Here is a 13,277-nt window from a genome sequence, read left to right as displayed (position 1 = left end):
AATTGGTATTTCTTATGAAAATTTACCTGCTACCTGGTGCAAGGTGGTAAAATTATTTGTATATCTTCTGCTTTGAACAACAGTATGTATATAATACCCTACTCTACATTTAATCAGTTTATTAACTATTGGTTTAAAATACTTTAAAACTAGCATTGTGTTTGGTTCAAGGAATTTGGGTTGAGACTAATTTTTACATAGCTGAGATGATAGTATACTTTGTCTCAATGTGTTATAAGTGGAGAAGGATAAGAATCCTCCTTCCTTGCCTTTTTATATCTCATTTTCTTATCTAACATTTCAACATGTTGTCTAATACGATTTCTTAAGTATTATTTTTTGTCTTTAGTGTCCAGCTTACTTCAATTTTCTTAAGCATTTCTTTCTTTTCAGTGAATACAGAAGTAAACATTCTCTGTATCAGACAGGTAGTCTAGTAGAGCTCCATCTTTACTTGAAGAATTGCCTGAAATCATGAAATGTAAACTTGCTTTAGTATTAATTCAATAGCCTAAAAGTTGGCTGTGTAATATAGATAGTTCCTGACTTCTGTTTGTTAGACACATGAAGTCCTATTTATATGAATGAAAAGATGCCAAAACCTGCACCTCAGCTCCAATTTTTCAGTAGAAAGAAGAAAAAGAGAACATCTTTTTATATTATTTCAGTTACATTTTGGGACCCAGGTGTATTTTCACTTTAAGACATTTAGCCGTATTTTATAACAATATTTATTCAAAATGGGACATGCCTTCCAAGTTTCTGATGCCCAGTCTAGAAGCTCTGGAACACAGCCTACAAGTTATGTACCCCTTTGTACTTCTTATTCTGGTGTAATCTCCTTGGGAGGGAAAACCAAGAATGGTGGCTCATTTTTTTCAGGTGTTAGAGGCAAGCATAATTCTGACCTAATATCTTCAACATAATTGCAAAGCGGGAAGAGATTCTTAGAACTTGTTTACTTTAAATTCTTCTGTTTGTCTTGGGACTTTTTAATACCAGTATTAATGAGAGAGTTTCCACTTTGGAAGCAGTGTCTCAGCTCAAGGCATCAGACAGCATTTAAATCCTTATTTATTTCCTACTTTTGTTGCTTATTTTCTTTTGACCTCTGGGCCAGGGAGGAAGAAGAAATCAACACAGAGGGAATGGGGCCAGCTAGAGAAGGGTGTGTTACAAGGCAGCCCTGGTTACACAATGGAAGGAAGCCGACATTTACTGGCCCTGTACCACATGCCAAACGCCCCTGGAAGTTTCGACCTGTGGAAGCAGGTGCTTTCCTTTCATCATTGTCATCAGATAATGCTTGTATAGTGTGATGAATTCAGACAGGATGAAAGTTAGAAGCCTAGAAATAAATGTCCTTCTTAGTGACTGTAAGAATTTCTGAAATCTACTCTTGGAAATAAGGACAATTGTGAAATCCTGAAATTTTTTAAGACGAAATTTAGCCAAAATCAATTGATTTCTTCTAGTTCATTGAAGTTATACTTCTTACCTCTTTATGACAATGGTAGTATTATAGAATAGTAGAGCAGCCAGTGTCTTAGATATTTTCTAGGGCAGCAGTCCTGTCCAAGAGAAATAATTCATCATGTATGTAATACAGAAGTTCCTAGTAGCCACAGTAAAAAAGCAAAGACAAACAGGTAAATTCATTTAAATTGTATATTTTATTTAACCTGGTTATCCAAAATATTGGGTGGCCAGAAAGTTTGTTCTGGTTTTGTCATAAGGTGTTACTGACCCTCTAAGATCTTACGGAAAAACCTGAATGAACTTTTTGGCCAACCCAGTATTACCATGTCAACATGGTAATCCATGTAGAATTATTAGAGATAATTTGTGTCTTTTTTTGAAATATGAAACCTTCAGAATCCAGTGTGATATTTTATACATATAGCACATTTCCATTCAGATGCTAACTTTTCATGAGAAATGCTTGATCTGTATTTAGTCAGAAGAGTTGCCATTGAAAATGTAGATTCCAAACACTATTAAAATTTTTTCCAATAAAGTACCCCTCCAAAACCCCCATTTTCTTTAATACTTGACATCTGTATTGACAGGACTGACATCTTTTTTTTTTAGAATAATTGACTGAGGCAAAAGCATATCAGTTTCAAAACTGTATCTAAGTTAGGTAAATCCACTCACTCTTGTAACAACTCAGTATTATCAATATCAAATTCAAAGGGCCATTGTATAAACTGGAAATCAGCTCTAAATTTATTCATGTCAACAAAGCATTCTTTAATTTTTCTTGTAGCTATTAGAGCCAACTTACATAATGCTATTGCATTTTAAATCTCTTGCATATTTGTTCATGTTGAAATGTGTAAAACCATTATTAACTTATAGTATGAATATATTTAAATTTTAACATAAATTTTCATACCTGTCTAGCTATGTCAAAAACAAGCTTTTTCTCTCTTCTTGGATCTTTAAATTTAGCTCCTTCATGTGCACTGTGCTATAGGTAAAAAATGTTAAGTCATGGGGTGATGTTTTCTCTTATGTTGAATATTGGCAGGTGTTCCTTTTGATTCTAGAAAATCTTGAATTAGAGTTAACAGAACAGTAAACCTTTGTAAAATCTGCCATGACTCAAGCAGTGAATGTTGGCAAAGAGCATGTAGTCATTAAATTCATTATCTTCTGTCTCTTATAACAGTTCCACTGGTGATGAGTCAGAACATTTGTACATGTATACTGAACAGCTTTAGTAACTGCATCATTTTAATAACTGCACCCATGATACAGTCCATTTCAGAGCACAAATATTTTCAGTATGTTAACTTGAAGTGGATCAAATAAGGGAATTAATTCCAGTAAATCTGGGGTTTTGATCCCACATAACTGGTTCTTGTTTGTGTTGATAGAAAGTAGCTTTTTCCAATCTAACTGAAAGTGACAGATGTAAAAGATTGAAAAACATTTGCAACATGAGTTTGATTGCTTTTAAGGCAGGTCAGGAAGCAACAGTTAGAAGTAGACATGGAAAAACAGACTGGTTCTAAATAGGAAAAGGAGTATGTCAAGGCTGTATATTGTCACCCTGCTTATTTAACTTATATGCAGAGTACATCATGAGAAACGCTGGGCTGGAAGAAGCACAAGCTAGAATCAAGATTGCCGGGAGAAATAACAATAACCTCAGATATGCAGATGACATCACCCTTATGGCAGAAAGTGAGGAGGAACTAAAGAGCCTCTTGATGAAAGTGAAAGAGGAGAGTGAAAAAAGTTGGCTTAAAGCTCAACATTCAGAAAACAAAGATCATGGCATCTGGTCACATCCCTTTATGGGAAATAGATGGGGAAACAGTGGAAACAGTGTCAGACTTTATATTTTGGGGCTCCAGAATCACTGCAGATGGTGATTGCAGCCATGAAATTAAAAGAGGCTTACTCCATGGAAGGAGAGTTATGACCAACCTAGATAGCATAATTCAAAAGCAGAGACATTACTTTGCCAACAAAGGTCCATCTACAAGGCTATGGTTTTTCCAGTGGTCATGTATGGATGTGAGAGTTGGACTGTGAAGAAAGCTGAGCACCAAAGAGTTGATGTTTTTGAACTGTGGTGTTGGAGAAGACTCTTGAGAGTCCCTTGGACTGCAAGGAGATCCAACCAGTCCATTCTAAAGGAGATCAGTCCTGGGTGTTCAATGGAAGGACTGATGCTAAAGCTGAAACTCCAATACTTTGGCCACCTCATGCGAAGAGTTGACTCATTGGAAAAGACTCTGATGCTGGGAGGGATTGAGGGCAGGAGGAGAAGGGGACAACAGAGGATGAGATGGCTGGATGGCATCACTGACTCGGTGGATATGAGTTTGAGTGAACTCCGGGAGTTGGTGATGGACAGAGGGGCCTGGCATGCTGTGATTCATGGGGTCGCAAAGAGTCGGACACAACTGAACTGAACTGAACTTGCTATAATTGCAAGTAGATGCTGCTGAGCTGCTAAGTCGCTTCAGTCGACTCTGTGTGACCCCATAGACGGCAGCCCACCAGGCTCCCCCGTCCCTGGGATTCTCCAGGCAAGAACACTGGAGTGGGTTGCCGTTGCCTTCTCCAGTGCATGAAAGTGAAAAGTGAAAGTGAAGTCGCTCAGTTGTGTCCAACTTTTAGCGACCCCATGGACTGCAGCCTACCAGGCTCCTCCGTCCATGGATTTTCCAGGCAAGAGTACAGAAATGGGGTGCCGTTGCCTTCTCCGGCAAGTAGATGAGGACATTTCAATTTGGAAGTCATTTGAGACAAAATACCCTAGGTATTCACTGGCCACTGTCTCTTGTAAAACTTATCTAAAGCTAAAAATAAAAGTATTTATAGTTTTCAAATGTTGAATCAGTTCTTGGTGAATCAACTGAAGATCTTTCACTTTTTGTAAAATATCCTTTATGATCTTTCTCTTAAATTTTAAAACATAATTCCCTTAACTGAAATACTAAATTAATGTTTCATCTCTCCATCTAAAAATGTTGTTTTTTCTTGAGCAAGAATTCAGGCTGTTTTGTAGCTTGCCAGAATTATAAGATCAAACCCCTAAAGTCAGTGAGAAATCATTTTGTTTCACATTTCATTCTGGATTCATTGTGACAGAGTTCACTGATTATATTTTGACTGTAGAGAGGCAGCTTCTTTTTATATTACTGTGCATTTGCTGAAAATGACTCAACATTGTCTATTATCTTAAAACTTTTTTATACTCAGCTTATTAATTTGGCTCTGCTGTGTTAAATCATAATTGCCATTCTTAGGAAAATTACACTCTATCTCATTGGCGCAGCTTGATTTGGAAGTTAAAATTTTTTTTTCATTTTTAGTTTTTGAGCCAGATAAAGTAATTTGATTGTATTATAATTAAAGTAAATATTTCAATTTAACTACAAATTACAGTTTATGTAGGTATCACTGTAACTTCTGCTTTCTGCATAAAATATTGAAATAAGCACTTTACAGTGCTTCATTAGTGCATAGAAAAGTAACAGAAAAATAGCTGTGCCACAATAGCACAGCTCTAGAGCCTAGAGCCACTTACTCACTTTAGTGATGAACACTCAAAGAGATGAAGTAAATAGACCCAGTTAAGGCAGATTAGTTCAGAATGGAGCAAGGCCATACATAAGTCTGTTTTGATATATGAAAATGTCCCTTTAACAAATGCTAAAGGCTGAATTCATGTTACCACCAAAAAGAAGTCCTTTAATATGAAAAAAGTTATTTCATATAATTTAAAGCAATTTGTTTCTTTAAACAAAGCAACCATTTGTGTATGTGTGTGTGTGTTTGTGAAAGTTAAGGGGTTCACTTTTCAATTAGATAGACTAGCAGCATGTAAATATGTGAAAGGCCATCTAAATTTGCTCTTAGACTTCATTCCCCAGATGAACAGTAGCGTTGGAGCTGTTTTTGTTTTGAACACTGGGTAATTCTTTTAGCCAAAGTGCATGTATATGTTTATGCCAATCTAAAATGAGAATGTAAGCAGGCATTAGGGTAACAATGCAGTTTTATGCTCTAGCGCATGCCTGGGATTCACAGAGGAACCAAGTGCCCTAATCCCAGGTTTATAGAGTAGACCTTACCCTCTTAACATTTATGCTGAGAAGAAGCACAAATTTAATTGCTTTATGTGTTTGTTATAAAACCAATAAAGAATTATTTTCTTCCCATTGCTGATGGCTTCGATCAAAGAGAAACAGTCTGGGATGTGAGTGGTAGCTTTTGCTATTAGTAGAAATGTTAAGGATTGACCATGGGAGCTTGGAGAATATTAGAGACTCTTGATTGGCAGCATTAGATAGTCAGATTTTGGGGGAGGGGCTTGTTAAATAATTACATGTGTAAATTGTGACTAAGAGACACAAGCTATGTTTTTTGTGTAATCTTTTTTTAAACAAATTACTTTCACCCATTCTCTTTACAATTTTTGAATAGCCTGGTTTCAGGTATGTAAGAAGTAGGTTTTGGATTGTGCTAGATTTGACCTAATTTTTGCTAATTGCTAGGCATTCAGAATTTTGCTCAGAAGAATGGCATTGTTATTGTCATTATTCTTTGGTAGTTTTAATCAGCGGTTTTGTACAAAGCTGCAGTTCAAAAGAATATTTTGGTACTAGCTTGGAAGTTGTTTCAGTTAAAATTGGCCATATTCCAGGAAAAAAACCAGAATGCTAATGTACAGGTTAGAGTTTATGATGTGTGATTCCTTATATTATTTGCTTATTGACTTGCTAAACACACACACATACAAAGAACATCTTAAACATCTTTCACCAAAGCGTTTGTTTCCTGCAAGACGTAGCCACTGTTTTATACTTTTGTTTTCTAACATTGCAGAATGAAAAGATTCATTCTTCTCAGTTTAGTTTATTTAAATTATGTGTAAAAGGGGCTTCCCTGGTGGCTCAAATGGTAAAGAATCTGGCTGCAATGTAGGAGACCCAGGTTCTATCCCTCGGTCAGGAAGATCCCCTAGAGAAGGGAATGGCAACCCACTCCAGTATTCTTGCCTGAAAAATTTCATGGACAGAGGAGCTTGGCTGGCATGTAAAATGTATAGCTTTTACTTTTTTATTCAAATATCCCTACAGGTTAATTATCTTTTTCCTGCTTTTTTCTTATATCTCTTCTCCCCATTAATTTGAGTTGGGAGGGATCACATTAAAGCTTTAGGCTTCATGCTACATGAATAGAATTGGCGCTTTGTGTTTCGTTTTCCATGTATTATGCACCCCTAAAAGGAATATAACACATGTCGCAGCCTATTTCATTTTCAAAGAGGAATTGAAGAGCTTTTGAATAAAAATGTGAAAAGAAACTAGTGTTCACTGCCTACGTGGCTTTTTAAAAAGGCTCCTTAAAAACATTCCAGTGTGGATTCTACGTCCTCTTTGAACTCACCGCTGACTGTAACTGCCTGCAGAGCCACGTGACCGTCTTGGCAGCATGGTTTTAGTGATTTCATTACTGTGGTTTCCTCAAGCTCTTTACACACACTGATTAATATTTTCCTTGCAGTTATCGCTGTGATGATTTTGTGGTTAATGACACCAAGCTGGGACTGGTACAGAAAGTCAGAGAACACTTGCAGAACTTGGAGAAGTAAGTAATAGGCCTTGGGAAGGAAGGGGTGGAAAGGGCTTGAAGGGCCTTCCAGACTTTCTGAGCGGGGTTTTGTTGATGAGTTCCATAACCTCATCACACTCAGTGTTTTTAGTGTGATTGAAATGTGAGCAAAATAAACTTTGGAGTTAGGTCTATGAAAATTGTCAGTGATCATAACTCAGCATTTATTTCATGTAGTATTTGTTATAAACTGTATCCAGGGGCTCCAGAGCCTGTTTTTTAGTTACTGCCCACCATCTTATAAGTTCCTCAGTTTATTTGCAAGAGGAGTTTTGCTAGTGCAAAGGAAGGGCAGAAAATGATCCAAAATCATTATAGGGTTACCTGAAATATTAGAAAATCCTTATCAAATGTATTAATGGGGTCTTCTTAGAAGCTCTGAAATTTATGAATAAATTTTAAGTGAAAATAGGTTTAATTATATTATTGTTTACTTTGCATCTATATGATAGCAGAAGATCCTAGTTTCTTTTTGTTGTTGTTGTTGTTAGGACCAGTATTTATCACTTGAAAGTATAGGAAGCTGTGAAATGCTTTGTCATCATAAAGAAATTAAACTACTGTGAATAGGGTTGTTTTTTTTTTTTTTTTCTGAAGCCAAATAGGTTAGTCAGATACAATTCACTGGACCCAAAATCCAAGCAGTAAACAGAAGCCCCAGTGGCAGTGTCTTTGGCGCTGCAATGGATGGAAGCATGGTCGTGGAATGATTGCTGACTCAGGTGAAACCTGTGTAAATCTCCCCATCATCAGGTGCCATCTAATTTATTTTGACAGTTGATGTATAAATGGCATTGTAAGAACATGCCAGAAGTGGGAGTCCCTTAGCAAACTTACATGTAAAGCCAGTAGGGTATTTTTAAATTGTGTGGTGATGGAGAATGACCTGAGTTCTCTAAGTTAAACACTGTCTAGCTTTGGTTAACCAAAGTCTCTCTGCATGTTTCTGACTAAATATAGATTATAAGCTGAAAGGGAGGAAATGATTTCCTTAAAATCTAAACTAATTAGAACGCTTTGGATTTAAGTACGTTTTGGCTTGTCCTGTTGGAGCGCCTCACTTTTTCAAAGTACTTCCTCCCTTCTCTTAATCTGAACAGAGCAGCAGGGGCCCTGTCTAGGAGACACAGCTGTAGACACGCAGATCTAGACTGTTGAGTTTGGTCTGAAATTGTCACAATTAACTGTGAAGTAGGAGATTCCTGCAGTAGGTTTTGTAATATCACTCTCTGGTGTGATGATGTCCTTGTAAAGATCTTGGTAACCTGATTCTTTGTTATAGAAGGAGATAGCCACCAAATTATTTCTCCCTGCCACCTAGAGTTTTCTCTTAAGAAAAGACTATCATCTCAATGACAGATTGATCAGAACTAAGTCAGAGGGTGAACAGGACTTTGAAGAACCTGCATGCTTTTATATAAGCAGCTTTCTAATCTTTTATTTCCAGTGGCCACTTCATTAGGTAAAAGGTGTCACAGACTGCCTTGTCTTCACTTCTCCTTGACCCCACTGAAAAATGTACCTTGCAACCTTTCTTCTGTGTTAAGAAACATTATCTAAGTGTATTTTGATGTTTCTCAAACATAGCCTTGAATCTGTGCTGGAAGATCCATGACTGCATCTGAGTCTTACTGTCAACTGTCCAGCCTGTCTCTAGAGCAGCACTGTGCACCAGAAACCTTGTATAATCACCCTGTGTAGCCACTGGCCGTGTGTGCCTGAGGAGCGCTTGAAAATGAGCCAGCATGACGAGGAACCGGATTCTATGTTTTATTTAAGTTGAATTAATTTAAATTTACTAGCCACATGTAGTGAGCGGCTACCTTGTTAAATAGCATGGATCTAAAGGATTCTGCCATTTTGAGAATCACCAATGGTAAAATTTAATAACATATTTTAGAAAGCTAAAGGCTTATATTTGTATAGGTTGAATAAAAATTAGCTATTAGGCATTGTCTCTGTGCTTATGACTCAGCTGCTTTCCTCACAGAATTTGTAAAGGAATAACTGACATTCTATTACATATGGGCTTCCCTTATGGCTCAGCTGGTGAAGAATCCGCCTGCGACCTGGGAGACCTGGGTTTGATCCCTGGGCTGGGAAGATCCCCTGGAGAAGGGAAAGGCCACCCACTGCAGTATTCTGGCCAGAGAATTCCACGGACTGTATAGTCCTCGGGGTCACAGAGAGTCTGACATGACTGAGCTACTTTCACTTTCAAGGCACTTTCTCTTTCATACTCGATATGGGGTTGGTCAGTTCTTACCTTGTCATCAGTGTATGAGAGGCCCATACAGTTCTGAAGACATTTTTCCTAAGAATATTTTTAGATTTGGAAGCAGCTGACTGTCACTAGATCTACTGCTCTCAAGGCAGTTCATGTGGAAATTCTGGAAAGAAAAACAATCACATATTTTCTTTGGATTAACCTGATAATTTTGGAAGATGGAAAAGGGTTGGTAGACTTAAAAGTCTGTGTTGTTTAATAATAGTAACTTTTACTTCCTTTGGATTAGTTCCCTGATATATCATTTTAAAGTGACCCTTTGAAGATAGGAATTACTTTCTGATAAATTTCAAATAAGGTCTGTCTTTCATTGTGAAAAATTTAAATAATTTTAATTCAGAATTTATGTGCTGTTTAGGATCTGTTTTACAACATGCTTCGTAGCATAGCTGAATCAAAGGAGTTGGTAAATGTATTATCTAATGTATTTATCATTCCAGTCTCAGATTATGTGATCATCTGTTACAACATACAAACAAAAGAGATTACCTTTACCAAAATTAAGAAGGAAATAGAGTATTTGAGAGTTGATCTTAAATGTCAGAATAATCATGTCACACCAGGGTTTCCCTTTTTTATGTGGTGTGTGTATTCTCTCGTTTGGAGATTCACCATCGGTAGACAGAGTGGTGGAGGAGAGGGACCGTCTCAGAGACCACATCTACCTGGCCAGCTTCTCTGGGAAGTGCCCGGAGGTGGCAGATTCTAGTCCCACCCTGCTGGAGAGCAGTGGGGATGTCCAGGGGAAGTGGAGCTCCTCAGTACTTGAAGTCCTGGTGGGCCACAGCGGCCTCATGGGTCCCTCCCTGGCCTGGCTACTCAGTCAGCCAGGGCTGTGCCTTCAAAGCTTAGCACGGCCACCTTTGCTCTCTGTCCTGCTGGGTGGTGTGTGTGTAGGAATGTCTTTTTGATTGTCTGTCTGTTTGTGTTTTAATAGCTCAGCTTTCACAGCTGACAGGCATAGGAAAAGAAAACTTTTGGAAAACTCATCACTGAACAGCAAGTTACTAAAAGTAAATGTAAGTAATTAAAATTTATTCAACTACAAGAATTGGTTGAGGTCTAGTCACTGATTACAACTCTTAACATTAATGTGACCCCCTGATGAACTTTTGTAAACGTATGTCTTGTATTTGGGATATTTTACCAAGTGTTTGCCACTGGTACTAACGACTCTGGATGTGACTAAATACCCCGGCGAGTCTGTCAGTGCCTGCCCTCCGTGAGGATTACTACCACGCTCCAGTACCTTAGCGAGCGTTTGTTCTTAAGGCCTCCTTGTGTACCTTGTTACCCTTTTGCATAGGGTCTCAGAGATCCTTGCTTCCTTCTGCAGATTCTGTGGGTCTGAAGTTATGATAAGTTTGTTCCTTAGTTATATTTTTTCCACTTTGTAGTAGCTTTAGTAGTCTTATGAAGGTGTTAGGGCTTCCCAAGTGGCTCAGTGGTAAAGAATCCACCTGTTAGTACAGGACATTCAGGTTTGATTCCTGGGTCAGGAACATTCCCTGAAGAAGGAAATGGCAACCCACTCCAATATTCTTGCCTGGAGAATCCCATGGATAGAGGAGGCTGGCAGGCTACAGTCCATGGGTTCACAAAAGAGTCAGGCACGACTTAGTGACTAAATAAAAACAATAATAAAGGCATGAAGTCTTAAACTTATTTCTTTTAAGGACCTTCCTGGGTTTTACATCATTTACTCCATAGTACTTACTAAAGCTGATTTCCTATTAAGTTTCCATTTAGAACAGTCCTAGGATCAGAAACAGCCTTCTAAAAATATCCAGATACTTACACAGAGAGTAGAAAGAGAATTTGAAATATTCATTGGACTGAAAAGGATTGATTCCAACCTGGCCTGATGCTGGAGTTTCAAATACAGGCCTTTGCCCTTTGGTGTCTGAAGCAGCTGGCCTTCTCGGCATCACTGAAGGAGCCTCCCATTCCATCTTACAGGGCAGCACCACTGCCGTTTGCGCCACGGGCCTTCGGAATTTGGGGAACACGTGTTTCATGAACGCCATCCTGCAGTCGCTCAGGTAAAGTCACAGTCAGACCTCAACTATCTAATGTCAGTTTCTGGTGGAATGGTAAAGAGCAGGGGCTGCACGTTCAGGTTGTCTCTGGCCCTGACTCTAGCCTGGTAACTCGGGGCAAGTTGCCTCAGTTCCCTGTGCCTTGGTTTTCTCATCAGTGAAATGGGGATAATAGTCTGCCTCATGGAGTAGCTGGGAAGATAGTGTATAATTTACATAAGTGCTTAGAGCAGTGCTTTGCAGTAAATAACTGTTAGCAGTTATTATTTAGTTCCTGTCACTTCTTAAATAGGCTTGACCGCGGGCCAGCAAACTTCTGAAAAAGGCCAGATTAAATAAATATTTTTAATCTTTGCATGCCACATCCAGGCCCTCTCACATATTTTCCTCCTCCCTTCAATACTTCCCTCCCTTTTAAACAACTCTTTAAAAATACAAAACTCACTTTAAAAATGGAAACGCTCACTGGCCCGGGGCCAGATTTGTCCTGCGGGCCATAGTTCGCAGACCCCTGGGCTGTAAGGAACTTGTACAGAGAACTCAGTTCAGTCATTAGTTGAGTCTTAAGTATGGTCATTAGATCAGATGTTTAGAGAATCCTCAACGTGTAGGATGAGCAGTGAAAAATAAAACGGGCAACAAGGCTGACCTAAGTTATCTAGAAGAGATTATTTAGAAAGTTGTGTACTTTCAGATTCTAATGTGGTGTCAAAGACCAGAATAAATTATCATCCCAGGGCCAGAAGCCACATGTGCTCTCTCCTTAAAGGGGCTGGCTCTCAGCTTTTCTTGCTGTAAGAAGAAATTCTAGTTGCTACTGAATTCTCCTTGTTACTCTGTATAGTGTATTCAAACAATATGGTTGCTCTCATAGTTTGCTTCTGCTGGAAGAAATTATTGAACACTTGGAAACAAACACCCTGAAAAGAAAGAAATGGTGATAATCTCTGAATGGGAAGGGGGATTGAGGATTTTGGGAACAGAGAGTTTGCTTTAAGGTCTTTCTTTATTTCTGCAAAGTCATTTACTTGTATTGTTTTCTGGGAACAAAAGAGGAATCTTAAGAAAACATGATGTAAGAGATTGCACTGAATACCACTTTAATGAGAAATTGACAGATCACATTTTCAAAATCCATATGTGGGTCTCATAGTACTTTCTTTACAGGTCCTAGGACCTTTAAAAAATAATTTTCTTTCCTTCCTTTTAAAATAGTAACATTGAGCAGTTTTGCTGTTATTTCAAAGAACTGCCTGCCGTGGAATTACGAAATGGGAAGACAGCAGGACGGCGAACGTACCACACCAGGAGCCAGGGGGACAGCAATGTGTGAGTCTCAGAATATGTGCAAACAGATACTCTTACTGATGCTTTCCATTGTGTTATGTGAGTAAATAGGCACGTACATTTAAAAGGAAGCTCTTAACAGCTGTGTTTCAGTATGTAGCTGGCGATCTTAATAACTGTCGAAATTCATTTACTTCTGTTTACCTAGCAGGCAGGATAAATTCAGCACTCTGCTTGTGGAGTCTGTGGATTGGGGCATTCTAAAATTGATGTCTGTGAATGAGCAGCATGAATGTCATTAGTCTTTGTGAATTAATTTGTGTGATAGGGTTAGGTAAACCTGTCTTGAATAATTAATTTGCAATTATCAAATTCATTGTGGGGCAGGCAATACAGTCAATTGTTAGTTGATGTGGGAGGAGGAAGTGACAAGTGATTATTGAGAACCAAAACAATATGTATTCAAATTCAAACCATGTTCTGTTGGGGTTCAGAAGTTGTATCATTTTATCATGGCTGAAATG

At 38.3% G+C, this 13,277-nt stretch overlaps 1 protein-coding gene across 6 annotated transcripts in view; it reads left to right on the top strand.

The window, feature by feature from the left end:
- Positions 1-13,277, top strand: part of USP3 (ubiquitin specific peptidase 3) — a 101,062-nt gene that overhangs the window by 41,280 nt on the left and 46,505 nt on the right. For all 6 annotated transcript variants that reach the window (XM_069596217.1, XM_069596218.1, XM_069596219.1 and 3 more), the window contains 4 exons: positions 7,033-7,116; positions 10,365-10,446; positions 11,387-11,469; positions 12,682-12,795. In XM_069596217.1, the coding sequence (XP_069452318.1) occupies positions 7,033-7,116; positions 10,365-10,446; positions 11,387-11,469; positions 12,682-12,795 (363 nt within the window). The remainder of the gene's footprint in view (positions 1-7,032; positions 7,117-10,364; positions 10,447-11,386; positions 11,470-12,681; positions 12,796-13,277) is intronic.

Source organism: Ovis canadensis, chromosome 7 (assembly GCF_042477335.2).
Source record: "Ovis canadensis isolate MfBH-ARS-UI-01 breed Bighorn chromosome 7, ARS-UI_OviCan_v2, whole genome shotgun sequence".
Taxonomy (NCBI): domain Eukaryota; kingdom Metazoa; phylum Chordata; class Mammalia; order Artiodactyla; family Bovidae; genus Ovis; species Ovis canadensis.
This window is presented reverse-complemented; position numbering and strand designations above follow the sequence as displayed.